This window comes from Lolium perenne, chromosome 6, assembly GCF_019359855.2.
Source record: "Lolium perenne isolate Kyuss_39 chromosome 6, Kyuss_2.0, whole genome shotgun sequence".
Taxonomy (NCBI): domain Eukaryota; kingdom Viridiplantae; phylum Streptophyta; class Magnoliopsida; order Poales; family Poaceae; genus Lolium; species Lolium perenne.
Genome location: NC_067249.2, coordinates 203,823,737 through 203,842,379, shown reverse-complemented (window position 1 = coordinate 203,842,379; position 18,643 = coordinate 203,823,737). Strand labels below are relative to the sequence as shown.

The window sequence follows — 18,643 nt, the reverse complement described above, 5'->3', positions numbered from 1 at the left end:
AGCAACACAAATCATAGAAAAGAAACTATTGGTTGTGCCATAACATAAAACCAGCTGGTAACAGAAAGCATCACAAATATAGCAGTGATGCAAATTATGCAATCGTCTCTAATGCACCAACTACTGTAGGTTGCTTAAGCGATGAATATTTGTAGCTGAAATTTGCAGATATCTAAGTTAATTCCCTGGGTATAGCCCTGCTTCTGCAATGGAGCTCAAATAATTAGACCTTATTTTGTGCAAACCAATAAAAATAAGTGCATTACCACTCGAAAAAAATAATTAGTGCATTGGGTAACTCATAAGAACTCGCCACATAAAGAAAACACACCATCTAGAATTGCATCAGCTGGCACAACCACGTCAAGTAGTGGACATTTATATTTAACATCCAGAGAGAGGTTTGGGTCAAATCCATAAGATACAACGGGAGCATTTTGATGTGCACCAGAGCTGGTATGGCTTCAATGGAAACACACCATGTATATGTGAACTAACACATCTAGAAGCGACCAATCATCTCAAATGCTGATGGATAATGGACACTGAAAAACAAAACAATGCAAGTGAATATTAACTGATAGAACATAGAAAGTGAAAATAGAATAATATGGAAGGGAGAAATCTATGTATTAACCAAAGCATCTAGAGATGACCAAGCACCTCTCAGTACACAATATTTCTTGTCTCCGTGGTCGGTACCCAAGACTCATCAAGTGCAATTACTCGGAAAACACCGCGGTAACCACGGCCCCCATAGCATATTGTGTCTGCGCTATCATCGAATACAGTACTACACACGCTACACATGCTTGAAATTTTAATCAGCATCTAGTACAACTCACCTAACAATGGATGGAAAGAAAATCCTTCATCAGCTAGCAATAGTTCTACAGTGGCAGCAAAGAAATCTCCCTGAATAGATGCGTTGTAAGGGTAACATGAAAAATTCCAATGAAAATATTGCTCCTATACAAAACCCCATTTGCGCCTATAGTATTTGACGAACTGCTTTAGACTGAAGAGGATCAAATCTCCCTGAATAGATGCGTTGTAAGGGTACCATGAAAAATTCCAATGAAAATATTGCTCCTATACAAAACCCCATTTGCAGCTATAGTATTTGACGAACTGCTTTAGACTGAATAGGATCTTAATATTCCATACAATGATTTGAGGAAGAACAGAGTAAATGTAAGCTATTTGTTCCAGCCGTGGGATCGTAGACCTGCGAGAAGAATATGAGAGAAACCCAAACCATATTTTCCAATGCACCAAATAGTATTTCTGCAATTTGATGGCCGAGAATCGACTAATTGTGGAGCAGGTATTTCTGGCAAATTTGACCTTATTGTATATTCCAAAACTGCAAAAAGAAGGAAATGTATTAAAAAAGGAAACCATTATGATTGTTGGATCTGGCTATAGCAGCTACAGTAGAGTGGTTTAGCACACATCAAAACACAAAAATAAATTGATGTAAATATATCTTCTCTAGACATACGTAACAAAGCACCAATGTCAACTCACTGACAATACATATCATGTAAATAAGAAATGTTTTCAAAAAAGCAAAAGCAGTACCAAATATGAATCTTTGTGTGCATGCTAGGAAAGAAAAAAATGACAAAGGCCCGTGCCTGGCTGTAGTAATGGCATGCATGCTCTTATCAGATCAATTTTAGAACCAAAGATAGATGCAGGTAACAACATAGCAGGCAAGATGACTGAGGCTAATTACTCCAAAGACACCTGCGATACTGAAGTCAATTACTCCAAAGACACACCTCCGAATCTTGTGCCTCTATAGTAGTATACGATTAGACTTGTGCTAGATGTTTATTAGGGAGTGGAAAAACAAACAATTACATGGCTACCTTCTGGTTTATTATGGCCTGCAATTTGTGTTCTCTTGAGACAAACTTTACTGTGGAATAGATTTATTAACAGAATTCAAGTCTCTGAATTCAGCCCTTCATTCTAGTGTTGAACCGTAGAATTTCCATGGGTACAACTTTCCGTTGCTGATTTACAAAAACCTATGCAATTGGTTTGTGCAGGTCTGTTCTGTTCATACAAAAAGGATCAACATCGAGGGGCTGGAGGTAATATATTTTGCCATAATCGAGTTTACATATCTAATATTACACAATTAACATAATTAAATACCTTGATTGAAAATGCAGACGACTTGGGGATTATTTTCATATCTCGCAAGATTATTTTAAAGGAAGTTATTAAAAAACTTAGTGGAAGTAGATTAGCTGTTAGGACTAAATGTAGCTACTAAATGTTTTTATTTATGGATCAAGGTATCAGTGCAATGCAAAAGGATATGGCAACTGTTAGGAACATGAAAGAGAGACAATCAGAAAGAATTCAATAGTTGGAAAATGGTTGGACCATGTTATTGCAAGCTATAGAATTTATGCAGGAAGCTGTCTAAGGTATGCATGGAGCTGCCCCTGTTATGTTTCCTAAATACAATTGTTCTAAAAATATTAACTAATTTCAAATAGATCAAACTTTGTTAAAATCTAAATATATATCATCTATGAAAGAATCCCATCAATTGCTAAACCGTTTAATGTACGCATATCTCGCTTAACTGTTGCAGGAGACATTTAGTACATTTCTTCTTCAGCCTATTCATCTATTGTAGTTATAATCCTTCAGGCTGATGTTCATGTGGGTAAAAATAGATTAGTAATACCAATCCAGTTTTAAAGTTGAAAACAGTACTATGAAGACAAAAAACAAATTATTATCCAAACTATCCTAAAGTACCAATAAATGTGTAAAAATCTCAACACAGAATCCAGAAAACAACTCAGCCTCAACGGCCATCCTTTTTCACTCGGGAGTCTTCATTTTAGTAGCAGTGTAGATTTAAATGTAAAATGGTTTGATTTTCTATCAACATAAAAACACGCCCATCCTTTTTCACCCATGAGTCTTCACTTCAGTAGCCGTGTAGATCTAATATATCATTGTCTGAAGCTAGGAAACAGCCAATAGGAACCAAGCTAAAAACAGAAGGTACAAACGCTCCCCAAGAGAAAGATGGTGTGAGGCAAGGAGAGGTGTTATTTAAGGCTCAATATACTACTTGGACAACCAAAGCGACAAATCTAGTGCAAACCAAGTAGATTATTTTCTAAAAAAGATGAGCACATTGCTTTCTTATATAAATTAGGACACTTAATAGGTTAGGAAAAAAAAATCCATAAAACGATCGGGGCACCGTAAAGGTCCAAGGAAGCTTACCTTTAACATGGAAATAATAACGTAAGAAGAGCATTTTAGCAAATATACACTTTAATTATTTTATTTTTTCATACTCCGATCATAGGCAAACGCATAGCCTGATTTGATATGATGAAGATATTAATTAAGCTTCAAGTTATAGACTAACAACAATGTCGGGGAAGGATAGACACATGGAGGTATAAGGCAAAGAAAGGCAACTACCTGGGTAACACCCCCTGAAACATCAGAAGCGAAGCTTACTCTCAATCCGAAATATATACATAGAACTATGCCAAGAAAGGGGAAAGAATATAGCACCTGGCATGTCGGCGCTTAGTCATGTTAGAACCAGTAACAACACCGACAGGCTCCTCCGAAAAAATCTTGAGATATATGTAGACACGTACAGAAAATTAATTTTAGACCGGATCATATCGGCTTATAGAGACGATAGCTGCGGACAAGTATTGCTGCAGGTTACCTTTTTCATCCTTCAGTTTATTCTGAAATGGGGCATTCTTAGGAAGGAGCGTTGATTAAAATGAAGCTGGATGTCCATACCTTTTTCATCCTTCATACTATTAGCAAATATTTAATTAAAAAATGCAACACATGCAAATGGTAGAAACTCTGAAAGGCAAGCATATGCATTTGTTTGACATCATAATCATGGCCATACAGAAATAAAAATTATTCTTTATGTCCTCTCAAGCTGGACTTAAGGCATTAAGCGTGTACACATTCTTCTACTTTACCTTGGAAAACCCAAGTTCAGATGTTCAAAACGAAATAAGAAAATATCATAAGGTGGCTCGTAAGATTATTCATGAAGATACAAACAATGTACAACGAAGAATCTTCACCACATGGATCATAAGAGACACTTGCTCGCAAGATATATATGAGCAAATTTTAATTCATATGCTCTCTCCTAGTTTTGTTCAAGAATGAAATACACAATTTTGACAAGACATATTAGAGATCAGGAACAGATACATATATCCAAGGTAGAAAAAACACTATTTTAGTAGCATATATGCCCCAGACCTGATAATCTCCAAATTCATTTAAAAAAATATGTGTAATAATGTCACCATTTAAACTATATAAATGATGGCAGTGCAAAACAATCTGCAAAAAAATGCCTCCTAGCATAGCAACAACTTGTAGACCAACAAAATATCGAACCAGCAATTCATTATCCATCGGCCTCTCCGACAAGTTAGAGATGGTGGAACAAACGACGCTGGGAGGGAGAACCTGAAAAAAGAATACATGAAACACGTAAATTAAACAGAAGAGAAGTATCAGTGCAACAACCAGAGAGTAGAGAGTATCTACAAAGACCAGGTGGAACAAACAATATGAGAAATCTACGGGAGGAAGAACTGGAAAAATCAAAACATTTACTACAAGGGGCTCATGTTGTATATGCAACCAATAGATAGACACACCTACAGCGAGAACACACCGAGTCCACAGCACACACCCAAGTCAAATCCAAAGCAATGAATTTTAAAGTCACCCTCACTTCTTTGGACTGAATCGATGGAGGGCTCTGATTCTCTTGCTCCGCCTCTTCCTCTCGGCTGTCACCAGCAGCGGAACATCTCGGTCGTCGACGAAGGGGAGAAATGCATTAGGGGTAGAAACACCATGATACTTATTATTTTCCTAACCAGCTAGCCCTAAATCAGAACATCTTTTCAATGAAGTGGAAATGTAAGCCACCATCCAGCTAAAATTATTACCCCTTGAATCAACCGAGACAAGCTTTACATAGCACAAATATAAATACCTCCCAAATCAGCTTTCTTGGTAGCTAGCTTCAGTCATTGTTATTCAGGGTAAATCCAACTAAATCAATTATGCACGTAATAAGAAAATCGGGTCTTTTGTCATGGTGGTGCACTATATATGTCAAGGGAAATTAACCTGAGAACTTCATTAAGTATTATGTGTGCTTGTTTCTCAAACAAACAAAACATAAAATGCTAATGCTAACTAATGGTGCGTTTTCAATAAGGGGTAAAAAATAAAGTAAACCTTATTCAAGGAAGTACCATGTCAAACGATGAAAATCATTTATCTTAATAGGTCAATTGCGCACACGAGTGCAAAATTTTTTAAGCTGAACTAATTGCATGTCAAAATAAGAAAGAGAGAAGGAGACACACGTGTAACAGAATTTTCAAAGTAAAATGATTACTGAAGTGCTAAAGTAAATTAACTGGACAGCAACCTTTTTTTTTAGATCAACTGGACAGCAACCTAGTTGAGATAAACGATGCATATTCATCCAAAGCTCAAATAATCAAACAAGAGAATAAGTAGAGGTGTGCATTGATCATCCACTGTACTCACCCAAGGACATGGGAGAAGAGTAGGTAGCTCGAGGCGAGAATTTGTGGTGCCACTGTCCTAACCACGCCACCACGAAGCCAACCTTACAAGAATGCTCCTTGTATAAAAAATCTCGGCTAAGATGGATTGTTCATTTGTTCATGTAGGATCGATCTGCTACCATACAAAATGAATTAAGGTAGATGGTCACACACTTTGTAAAGTTTCTCTGTGATGGATCATCATATTCCTGATACCAACTTTGAAGTGCCAAGAAGAAAATATCAAAGCAAAATACAAAAAATAGATCCTTCGTGGGTAGGATATAGCTCCAGATCAACTACTATATATGACATGGTGGTTGCTTGTTCTCTCATTACTCTACCTCCTTATTGTTTGAGTCCTCTGCAAATGCAGTAAAACCAATCATGTGTTGTGACCATACATAGCAGTTACTATAATTTAATCAGTGAAGTAAATGGAACCATATGCTCACCCAACCTTGTTCAGGTTGCAGTGACTAAGCTCGGTGATGAATCCTCCAGTGTGTTGTCTCAGGTTCCAACCACGAAGAAGAAACCAAGTTCTCACCACAACAACAAATTTCACTTAGACCCAATGTGTTAGCTGCTGCCACAAAATACTGTATAAATTGGTTCTTCAAGTAATTGGTGGAGAGAAGAAAAGTCACGAGAAACAATTAACAGAGTGATAAATTTAGAAGTCCAACCTGCAACAAAGAAAAATCCCAAATCGACTCTACTGCTCTGCGAGCGGACGTGATTGCTAAGAATTCCACCCTTGTCCTACTATTCTTGAACCCATTGTTTAGCCAGTCATGAATGAAGTCGATCTCCACGAAGAAGATGAAAACGAACCTTCCTCCTCCACCACCGAACAGCCGCCACAAACTCGTGCATACACACACACACACACATCAAGATTTCTACTCCGAAATTAATGAAACTGAAGCTAACAAAATCAAGATGACATGTCCATTCATCACAACACACACGCTGATTGCACACGTATTACCTTCCTTGAATATGTAGTCAGCCAGCGTTGCGAACGTCGGTCAATGAGCACGCACTACCGCTCCATGGTGCGAGCCAACCAAAATCAGCCAATGTTGTATCATGGAGACCAAGTGACTTCGAGATCACCTAATCTGTAAAAGAAGTGAGAATGCAGACATTTAAGATCAACAATTATACACAATTCCTAATAAACTGTGATCATTTCCGGAACTGCCATGCATCCATAGGATAGCAGATTGGGACTGAATCTAACCACGGCAAATCAGTAAAACAAGAAAGCACAGGAGTAAAACAAGGGCTAGTTCTGCTGTTATCCATGATGAACAACTGAACAAGACTAAAAACATCCATGGCCTCCATGAAGTGGGTTCTTGACTCCTCACTGCATACAACTAATACAACAGCTAGTATCAACTACTAATCAAGTTATCGGTGTACAAGTATAAATCAAAATTGACCCAACAGAGAAAACCCGATGAAACAATTTGAACAAAAATTGATCCACATCAATGAACACACTGCTTCTCAAGTGCTAGCATATTCCACATGATACACCTTTTTTTTTGCAAGAGTAGAGGAAGGAGGAGGAGGATAGGGGCCTAACCTACAGTAGCTAGTCGTGGAGGTGGTCGGCGCCAGGTGCTCGGGGACTGGCAGTAGCTCTCGGAGACGCCAGGATCAACAGCTCGGGTAGGGGCTGTAGAACAAAGCGCCGGCAAACTCCGTAGCGGTGCTGCCGTCCAGGGGCGAGGACCTTCACCTCCAATCGCCAGTCACTGCAGGGCTGCAGGGCCATCCAGGGGCGAGGTCCTTCACCTCCAATCGCCAGACTCCCGGCGATTGTGCCTTTCATCGAGGTTGCGTCATAGGGGAAGAGCAGCGGAGTGGTGAGGTCCTTCACCTCGAATCGCCGGTCGCTGCAGGGGACGACGAGGTTTGCGGCCGGCGACAGGTGCTGCCGTCCATCGAGACAAGAGCAGCAGATGGGCGAGGTCGTTCACCTCGAATCGCCGGTCGCTGCAGGCGGCGATCCCCTCACCGTGGATCCGGTCCAGCGTGGGGCGGAGTAACTCCCGGCGATAGCGAGACGGCGCTGCTCCGTCTGGGTGGAGCCAGACGGCGCTGCTGCAGGGGATGGTGAGGAGGCAGCGCGAGCGGCGGTGGCGGCTGAGCGATGTGGGGGGTTCGGGGAGGAGACGAACAGGGAGAGGATAGGGTTGTCGCTAGATTGGGTTGGCTGAGGAGAGATATTTTGGACCCGAACCGGCCCAATCCAGTCGTGACACGTGGCCCAGCTGGGTGGAGGCAAAGCGAGCCAACGGCCAATCCCTCAGCGCGAGTGCCTACCGTGGATAGCCTCAGAGGCCCCCTATGGGGGGCATCGTTTATACCTTTAGATGACGCAACGTGATATGGGATCAAACAATTGAGGTTGTTTTGGCACCCTCGATAAATACACATAAGTTACGGTGTACAAAGAGATTGAGGACGTTAGTTTGTGAGCCTCTTCTTTATTTCAATTAACCCATCTTAATCTTAGTTAACCTAGCAGATGAACCAGATTCTCTTTTTGATCATTAGATTTCACTTCATTTGCCCATTTTCTATAATAATAATAAACCAACAACAAATGAAATGTCACTAATAAACCTCATCACTAATGTCATACCACCCTACCTCAAGATGGATAAAATATTACATACTGGTTGTAGTTCTTTAGTGGTTCCTTTATTTCAGAATCATAATCCTGTTAGTATTCACATGCCGAAAAGCAACCTGAAGTTGGGTGGTTAGGAGGGTGGTTGTACCCCCAGCCCACCAGAGTTCAAACCCCAGGTTTGATATCTGTGTGTCTCATAAAGGCGGAATATTCATTCAGTGGGAGGCGACGTTCCTGTCGACAGCGAGACGCCTGTGGTGACTTCGTCAATTTCAAGATCCAATCCGCCGGCTCAGTCTTCCGGAGGTGCTCATAGGGGTAGGGGTGTGCGTGTGTGCGTTCATAGGGGTGAGTGTATGCGGCCAAAGCTGGCGTCGCGGGCGAGCGGGGGATCCCCGTCTTCCACCTCCCTCCACTCCGCCAGCACCTTCAGGTCGTACACATCATAGAAGGAGGCGACGCATAGTTGCAGGAACGCCTCGCGCTTGGGTGGGAGGGCGCCGCCGTTCAGGTGCTTGACCACGTACGCCACGTCGGCGGCGCCGTCCCGCGCGACCAAGACGCCGCGGGGCATGGTGGCGCGGCTCCACGACCGGAAAGCCTCGCACACGCGGTACGGGTTGGCGTCGTCGTGCCCGTCGCCCACGTGGAACCGCCAGACGCGGCCGCCAGGGCCGGCTCGCCGTCGCAGTTCAAGAGGGCGACGGCGACTGCGCCGATCGACGCGGTCGACGGCGGCGCGGACGGCCTCGTAGGCGCCGTCCAGGGTGCGGGCGTGGGCCGGGAGATCCAGGGAGGTGGCCACGGCGGCGATGCGGAAGTCGCGGGCGCACGCGCGCAGGAGAAACAGCTCTTCCTCCTCGTTGCTGGCCCGGACGTCCACCACCTTCACCTTGGATCCATCACGCAGCGCCAGCGACGGCGACATCCCCACAAAATTCCAATCTTTCGCCCACCCTACCTCACTTGCGGTTGCGGTTCCTTCCTCCCTGATTTTATCTATTACCATAGCCAGTAATAATCCAGTTCGGAGTAGGATTGTACAGCTGGCCAACGGCCCGACACGCGCCTAAACAGGCTTGGCCCGTTTATAAGCAGGCCGTGCCGGCACCTGGGCCACAAATCGCGACACACAAGGTAAACAAGCTGGTTCCATATTTAGCCGGTTAGCCTGCGTGCTTTTCGGCATTTTTGGTCTTTTCTGTTTTTTTGGGGTCTTTAGCCAATTACTTTAGGAATTCAGAAAATTAGTTTTTTGTAAAAAATAAACGAGTTGTGCTATGTAGGCCCGTGGACCCAATTCAGCGATTGGCCTGGTGTGTTGGCGTGACTCGGGCCTGCGTGGCCCGTTTAGTGGCATGCAGAGACATGCCCTTGATGAACATGCATGCTTTTGACCTAGCCCTGGAAGGCTGGAACCATGACCATGATGGAAAACTATAGCCGGTTAGGGAATTAGGATAATATTTGTCTTTTGGGAACTAGACGCCAACCTCTCCTTTTGCACCAATTGAATTTGTTGGTGAGAAAAATCATTAATCTCTAACAAGAAATTGACCCCACTGAAGGTCCTATGGGTGTCTCCATGCTCATCGCTTGTCGTAAGGAGGAACGAAAAATATCGTTACTCATCACTTGTCACAATGAAAAGGGAAATGAGGATGAAGATGGGACAGGGAGAGTACACCAGAGTGGAGGTTGTCTTTGCCTTTTTATATAGAAAGGGTTCAAAATTCAAAATCTTTTGAACCGTTTACTCAGATTACAAACGTTTCTTTTAACCTTTTCCAATCTTTTTTTGCCGTTACGTTCCTTGCATCGGGATCTTCGAAAACTAGTTCTCATAGCAATAGGTTTTGATGATTTATTTGTACTTTCAAAATTAGTATGCTTGTACCTGAAAGTATAGACACACTGCACTTCCAAGTACATCCTATACTTGTACTCGCCCTGCAAAACAGAAGTATATTTGTACTCTCAATTGCAAACATGTTGTACTTGCAAATACGCGTGTGATTTAGTTATAAAACTCGTCGGGCGTCCTAGTGTCTTGTACTTTGAGAACTATTATGCTTATACTTGAAAATACTAGTGTGTTGTAGTTATAAAACTAGTAACTTGTACTTGAAAATGCAAATTGTACTTTTTTTTACCCGATTACCAAATGTACTTGAACATGCAAACGCCACATTATTCTCAGCTCTGGAAACCATAATTAGCAAAAGAATAACACGAAAAAACAGAAAAGTTCGTAAAAACTATTTTTTCCCGTGCTAAAGGGCTAACCGAATGTGAGCGCCTGCATGAGTGGAATCGAATCCATCCATGGGAAGCAAATAGGGATTGCTTGACGGGAGCCCATGGAAAAAATCCTCCAATTATAATCTCAAAGCACTCTCCAATTAGTTTTAATTTCGGGTGAGTTATTCCGGATTCTCAGCCTTAATTTCCATCTAATAATCTAGGATTCCATGAAACGGTTGCAAAATATCAGAGGTAAACTGCGAACTTAGGGCTTCTCTTTCTGTCCTCATCTCTTGTCCATGGAGGCCGCACGGCCAGACCTTGTTGGCAGTGCTGACGTGGGACAATACAACACTTTCTCGTCGACGACGGCGACGCGAGAAGATGCACCGAGCTGCTCAATAAGGCCGCCGCCAGTCATGGCCGTAAATTCTACACCGGTCATGGCGGCAAACTCCACACAGGCCGTGCAAATGCCGATCGCAGGCCCTATCCGTCAAGGACTACTCCTCTTATGGTCAGTATGAAAAGAATACATAAGGTACGTATCTATGCATCTCCATAGTCTGTTGCTAAGTTGGTGTTGGTTTTAGTAAAGTGATGCTAGATTAAACTCTTGTAGCATTAATTCTATGATGAAATAAATATTTTTGGTAATCTTGAAGGCTATGCAGTTCCGAAGTCAAGAAGAACAGATGGCATTTGTTCAGACTATGCATATGAATCGCACAACTGGACATGGGCTGGAGGCGACCAGACATGCCGACATTGTGAATTATGAATTGACAAATACGGCGATGGGTGAGTGCAGCCGTGAGCCTATGGCACCGAGGAAAGACAATGGCATGAGCAACATGCTGAATCATCATCCTGACTTAGAGTTCGCTGATGGTTATACAATAGATGGAAATTGTCTGACTAAGGTAAGACATACAGTGTAGAGGTATAAAAAGCATGTATTGAATTTTGTGAAGTAACTATACTAGTTGGATGATGGCATTGGTGTATTCCATGTGTTTAGCAGGATCATCCAAATGCATCTTAGAATGTGCCAGTAGAAATAATGTGTTTTCAGTCTGAAGAAGAGGCATACAAGTTCTATAATGCATATGCCAAAATGAAAGGATTTAGTATCAGGTGGACACACAAAAAAACTAGAGCAGATGATAGTATATCTGCCAGATATTTAGTTTGCAGTAAGGATGGTGTAAAGGATAAACATTGCACACATGAGACTAGGAAAGAACAAGCTGTTACCAGGAGTCTTGCAAGGCTCGTGTTCAGTTCCATATCACTCGAGAGGGAATTTGGAATATTCAGAAAGTTATCCTTGAACACAACCATCCTATGGTGACTCCAGACAAGTCACACATGCTAAGGTCCCAACGACAACTGATAGATGCTGATAAGCATATGATCAACCAAATGCGGACTACCGGAATTCGACCATCTGAAATATACAACTTTTATGAAGAATGGTGTGGTGGAGCTGAAAATGTGCCTTTCTTAGAAATGGATTCCAATAATTAAGAATTGAGCGCATGAAGTATTTAGAAACCAAAGATACACAAAGTCTTTTGGAGTATTTGAAGAACAAACAAGCTGAAGACCCTTCATTCTTTTATGCGGTGGATTTAGATAAAGAGGATTGTAGGATAGCTAATTTCTTCTGGGCAGATGGACAATCAATAATGGATTATTCTTCCTTCGGAGATGTTGTGTCTTTTGATACCACATTTTCAACAAATAAGTTTAATATGCCCTTTGCTCCGCTTCTCGGTGTTAACCATCACAAGAAGACCATTCTTTTTGGTGCTTTCCTGCAAGCAATGTCCGGCAAGGAGCCAGAAACCATTTTTACTGGTCAGTGTGCTGCAATTATAAAGGCAATTGGAAATGTATTTGCAATCACAATCCATCGTCTTTGTTTATGGCATTTGTACCAGAATGCAGCTAAGCATCTCAGTCATGTTATCGCCAACACTCCACTATTTCTTCCGGAACTCAAAGAGTGTGTATATGAAGATAGGTCAGTGCCACATTTTGAGATGAAATGGCATGCTTTGTTGGCTAAATACAACCTTCAGGAGAATTCTTGGATTAATAATATGTTCAAGTTTCGTGAGAAGTGGGCAACTGTTTATAGGCGAGATTCATTTAGTGGAGACATGACATCAACCCAGAGGAGTGAAGGGATGGACAATGTCTTCAAGAAAACATTTCGTGGAAGACTCTCGCTTTCGGAATTGCTATAAAAAGTTGACAAGTGTGCTGTTCGGCTTCGCCGGAAGGAGAAGTATGAAGACTTTAAGTCTCGTCATTCAGATCTAGTTCTCTGCATACGTAGACATTCTTTGTTTAAGGCAGCAGCTGCATCATACAGACGGACACTATATTTTTTTGCAGAATTTCAGAGGCAGTTTACTTTGTCATGCACTCTGCTGTCGAGTGAAACTACAACTAACACTTACAAAGTCACATCTTTTTTTCGTGAGGACAAAGAAGCCATAGTGGTTTTTAACCCAACAACATTGGATATATCTTGTTCATGCAAGTTGTATGGATGTGTAGGTATGCATAAATGCTTTGTACATCACTTTTTCAATTATGAGCTTCTTAGATCTACATTATGAGCTTATTTGAATCTTGTAGGTATCCTATGTAAGCATGCTCACAAAGTGTTCACTTCTTGCAATATTATCACCTTGCCAAGCCAATACATACTGAACAGATGGACAAAATATGCAAAACAAGATATCTTTACTTCTAAGCCAAGGGGAAATGAAAGCTTAGAATTCCTCTTTGCACATGTATCTCGAAAGATGATATCTCTTGCATTGAAGTGTAAACCCTCAAAGGAGGTTCTTCGACACCTTGACGAGGGTATTGATAAGTTGGCTTCTGAAGCATGTGACTTACTTAGTAAGGTGAGCTTGGAGGATAACGAGGACGTAGAATGTGACACCGAATTTAATGAAGATGCTGACATTACAATGGTGTCAATTCAAGCTCATGTACGTAAAAAAGGTCCATCAAAAGGCGATCAAAAGATCCACTTGAGGGACCAAAGAAAGGAAAAACTAAGGGTGAAAAAAATAAAGGTATGTCTTCTACTTATTTATCTAGCTCTAAATAATGTATTATGTCTGATTTCATAGATGCATATTGTTGACTGCCAAAACCCACCGGCGGGCAGCGGCCTGTCAACACAGTGTAGAGCCGGGAAGAGCCTAGAGCTGCGGCTGGCTGAGACCCCTCCGAGCGACGGCCCGCAATGCTCTTCTGGTCACACGCGGCGATGCGAAGTGCAAGGGCGTGCCACCTGACCTATACCTGGTCAGGAAGGTGATGGGGATGCCTCGCTTAGTTCCTGCATGGCATACACGTAAACATTAAGTAAGAGCCTCGATCGGCTCTCAGGTTATCCTGTGAATCGGCTCAAAGAGCCGATCCACCCATGATTCGTACGGGGTGCACGAATACTTGGTGATCCTGCTTGATCAAGATAAAGCTAATGAGATCTACGACGATTTAGGGTTTTCACCGCATAATCGGATCATCCTACTCCAGGTTGGGCCTCGCGGCCACGCACGGTGCTCGTAAGCCGATCCTAAACAAGGCCAAAAAACCAACATGGCGTTGATCCTCGGAACATCCTGTTTAGGACTTGCGAACGCCACCCTACGTGCCGCTGGATCCTCCCCCCCTTTGTAAGGCCTAACTATTGCAGATGTTAAACTAATCCTTGCAGAGCAAGGAGCAATCGTAACGGATCAGATCTACTAAATAATGAACAAGCAGGGTGCCGCCCCCACACCTGAGATAGGTGTGAGGGCGGCTAGACATGCAAGGGTTGCACTACGTAAGCATGTTATACGGAGCACTATGCTAACCCTAACACATCTATGATAACTACGTTGCCCGCCATCAAAGACGCTTCAGTACGGGCAACGCATGAACAACGTGGAGCTTGTGCTGCCTAGATCGCAAGATGCGATCTAGGCAGCATGTCGCTTACCTGATTGAAACCCTCGAGACGAAGGAGTTGGCGATGCGCCGAGATTGGTTTGTTTTGGGGTGAACGTTGTGTTGTTGTTTATTCCATAAACCCTAGATACATATTTATAGTCCAGCGGACTTTCTAATGTGGGCGTGCACCAAACCGTGCACGAGTAAGATTCTAACTTCTAAACTAAGATGCGATCTAATATTTTACAGATACACGGGCAATTAGGCCCAACTTGGTATAAAAGGCCGATCTTCGTGTTCTCTCCAAAAATAACCTTCAGGCTTATCTTGATCGTGGCCCACCTCCGACGTGGTCAAATTCTGGTGATAACACATGCCCCCCTGGTTTTGGAAATGACATTTCCAAAATCATTATGCTTTGTCCGTCGGGTCATGTCGTGGCAGAGCAGAACCATTGCAGTATTTTTCGTCATGATGCCCTGTCTTCTCGACTGCTTCACGTGATTTGACCGTTGTATTTGGGCACTGCCTCCTCGAAAACTGCTGTGGCATTGAATTTTTTTCACCGTGGCCCCCTTTTATTTAACCGCTCTGAACAATTTGCCACTTCACCATCCTGCTCTGTCCTGGCCATCGGCACCAAAAAACCCCAATCTCCCACAGCCATGTCTTCCTCTTCGTCGTCGGCCTTCCACGACTCCTCCTCCGAGCTTTCCTACGGGTCCTCCTCCTCCCGTGAGACGCCGCCGGACATCCGCGCCCCAGAAGCATGGGACCTGGAAGACCACGCCTCCTCGGTTTGGTCCGAAGACGACCAGTCCCTGACCAGCGGGGACGAAGATCTTCAGTTCCTTGCCGTCGGGGAACTGGAGTCGGAGAGCGAGGACGATCAGTTCCCCTGGGACGGCTGCCCCACCTCTGAAGAAGAGGAAGAGGAAGACGACGATGACGACGACGACTCCCTCGAGGGCTACCCGCCAGCGAAGCGTCTCCGCATGTGGTGGGACAACGACAGCAGCGATGATGAAGACGAAGATAAAGCTCCCGTAGAGGACTATGGGAGCAGCGACGAGGAACCCATCGGCAGCAGTGCCGATGAGAGTTCCGAGGATGACGACGAAGGAAGCGACGGCCCATAGATTAGGATCTACTAGTGTAGGCCTAGCAGTAGTAGATTGGTCAATAGACCCTTCTTTTGTTCTTCCTTCCTAAGAAATCGGCTCTTTCTTTGTAAGAAATCTTCTTATCAATGAAGAAAATCTCTTAATTAATTTCGCTCCCTTGCCGATTGTCGAATGGAGTCGTCGTACAGGGAGCCGATAGCAGAACATCGGCTCATATCACTGCCTGAGGCCAAGCTGTTGTATAAACTTATTTCGCTAAAGTCGATATCAGCGTATCGGCTTTGTTTTCTGAAGTCGATGCCCGCGCATCGGCTGTACTTGCATACTGTTAATCTCCATATGTCTTCTCAAGTCGATGCCTGTGCATCGGCTGTGATTTTTCTTATTTTTTTTTTTTGTTACTGGCCGATTCTGAAATCGGCCCCCACATCTTACTGTCCATCATTTCTTCACTGATTATCCTGAGATCTGGTGGACAAAACAAAGACTCCCGGAACGCCTCTGAATTCCTTCAACCAGACCAAACACTCATCATTTTGTGAAGAAGGTTGCAATGATAGTTTAGCCGATGGTACCCCAATCGCCTCCCGAATAGAGCATCCAACAGGCCTGCTGCCCCCCGAGCCTTACTTGAGGCGAGTTCGTCAGAAAAGGATGCACCAAAGTCGATTACCTTCCTCCGACTCCGTCGACCCTCAGTTTATCCAATGCTCAAGGACTGTCGGCAACGCAATCGGTCCCTGACGATAATCTGCAAGAAAAACCCCGGGACTGTCGCTGAATTAGCTTAGATGCTGAGACTGGCACTCCTGTAATCAACGCACCATTCTTCAGGGTAATTGCGATGTAGAAACAGCCGACTCCAACCAAGTTGGGTTTCCAGGGCCAAGAACTTTCGGGGCGAGCTTCCACTGGCCTCCCAGTTAGAACGCAGAACCAACCGATTCTAACCAAATCGGCTCTTCCGGGTAAAGATTTTTTTTAAGGCGAGCTGCCCCCCGAGCCTTAATCAAGGCGAGAATACCGGCGAGAATACCGGCGAGGATGCATAGGTCATTGATCGCCAAACGTCGATGTCGCAGAGGAACACCAAACCGAAAACCATCTGGACGAAGAAGTGAGCCTTGAGCCAGTAGGTCTTGGTCTTGCGTAACTGTACTAGAGTCGATGGCCACGCATCGGCTTTGCTTCGTGCGAAATTTTTTTTTTTATTTGGCCGATTTTTCTCCTTAATCGGCCCCCAATATACCACTGCACGCAAGTTTGCACGTGTTACCTGCACATGTTCATCTGACTATATGCCCCCCGAGCCGAGTCTGCTAAATGACTGCAGATATCGGCTTTCATGGTTAGTCAGGGCACTGCACTTGCACGTCGGCTTCGCAAAGATTCATGCTGACTTTCATCTGCCGACGTGGCCGCCGCCCAGTAGATCGTTGCTGACCACAAACAGAATATGTGCAGAAGATAATTTTGGCCGATTGCTGGAATCGGCCTCCACATTGCTTGTTCGATGAAGGTTTTGTAATGTTCCTCCATAAATTTTTTTGGGGCCGATCACAAGGATCAGCCTCACCCGGTTTGCTTATTGTTTTAATCTTGCTACTCGGTTAGGCTGGATAAAACCAACCCAACCTCTGACTTGATGCGCCTGCTGTCATCCACCTTTAGTGCATCGTATAATCGTGGAGCACTAAGCTCTGTCGGCAAGACAAGCACCATGTTTGTGCCAGCCGATGTTTCATCATCGGCTTTCTTTTGCTTGGGACGCCACTCCATTCTTCGTGGACGACCCTCCTCATCCAGGGCTCGCTGAACCTTTGCAGCCAGATCAGGCCGTGCCTTCCTTAGCGTGTGCAAGTATAACCTTTCGGCTTCCTCCAGGCCGCGCAACCGCTGAACCCTGCGTTTTTGTGAACGGCTGAGTCCGTCAGGGCACCACCTTGGACGGTGATACCTGTCTTCTTCTTCTGGCCCCTCGTCTTCGGAATCCTCAAGATCTGCCCAACGAGGTGACTCAGCGCGTTTGCTTGGTGGCGGGAGAGGCCCTAAGCGCTTGAACACAGACACGTTGGCTGCCTCCTTCTTCTTCTGGTTGCATTACGGGCAATTGCCGATTGTGGGCAATCGGCTCATTCCTGAATCCCGGCGGTGTACGAAGAAAGGGCAGTCCGGTGTCCGGCGTTGTCATCTTGCTCCCTTGACTTGTACGTGGCACGGCGCTCGTGCTCCTCCTCATCGCGATCCTGCCGACGATGTCTTCGGCTTCTCTAGCCGGGCGATCTCCTTCATCATCATAGTTGGACCGTCGGCGTTGGTCATACCGACTCACATATTTGTTGAGGAGGTGATCGAGAGAGAGGTCGTTGATATCTTATGTTCTTCACTTCTCCCTACGTGACGTAGCGCTTGCCGTCATGATGGAGCCGATCGCGTGGAGCGGCCTCCTCTGTGTCCTTGCTATGAGAGCAGCCCTCATCTCCATCTTTGCGAGTAGTTCCCGGGTCCTACCATGTTGATGCTGAACGTGGGACCTGGTGGCAACCCTCGGGGTAGATGACTTCTACCATGTTAACGGCGGGGAAGGGCTGGGTGTCTACCTTCATGGCGTCTTGGTTGAAAATTAAACGCCCCTTCTCTATCGCCGCTTGGATGTGCGACGCCACACCTGCGGTCGTTGGTGGCATGGGAAAGCGAGTTGTGGAATTTGCGATGCGGCTTTCCGTTTAGCTCTTGCGCCGTGGGGAACTTGAGACCTTCGGGAATCGTCAAGCTGTTTCTCCTTGAGCGGAGGTCGAAGATTTGTTCGATCTTGGTCACGTCAAAATCAAATCCTGGGCGGCCCTGGTGGCTTTACCCATTTGCGGGACACGGGGTTCCTCCCCGAGTCCACTCAGCCTTGCTACTTCTTGGTCTCCCGCGAGCACTTCACCTTCCTCTGTATCGACCATGACTATCGCACGCTTGAACTTGTCTTGAGTACGAGTGCAGGTGGCGCTGTTCATATGCGATAGTTT

The 18,643-nt window shown here is 44.4% G+C and overlaps 1 protein-coding gene across 1 annotated transcript; it reads right to left on the bottom strand.

Annotated features, from left to right (window-relative positions):
• Positions 1 to 317: 317 nt before the first annotated feature.
• On the bottom strand, positions 318 to 9,217 carry LOC127306338 (uncharacterized). The gene is made up of 7 exons (XM_071822393.1): positions 7,234 to 9,217; positions 6,323 to 6,760; positions 6,094 to 6,219; positions 5,614 to 5,997; positions 3,731 to 4,509; positions 1,878 to 3,632; positions 318 to 1,366 (listed from the first exon to the last, which is right to left on the bottom strand). Exon 1 carries the CDS (start codon positions 9,215 to 9,217, stop codon positions 8,630 to 8,632), a length of 588 nt encoding a protein of 195 aa, XP_071678494.1. The 3' UTR covers positions 318 to 1,366; positions 1,878 to 3,632; positions 3,731 to 4,509; positions 5,614 to 5,997; positions 6,094 to 6,219; positions 6,323 to 6,760; positions 7,234 to 8,629.
• Positions 9,218 to 18,643: the final 9,426 nt, after the last annotated feature.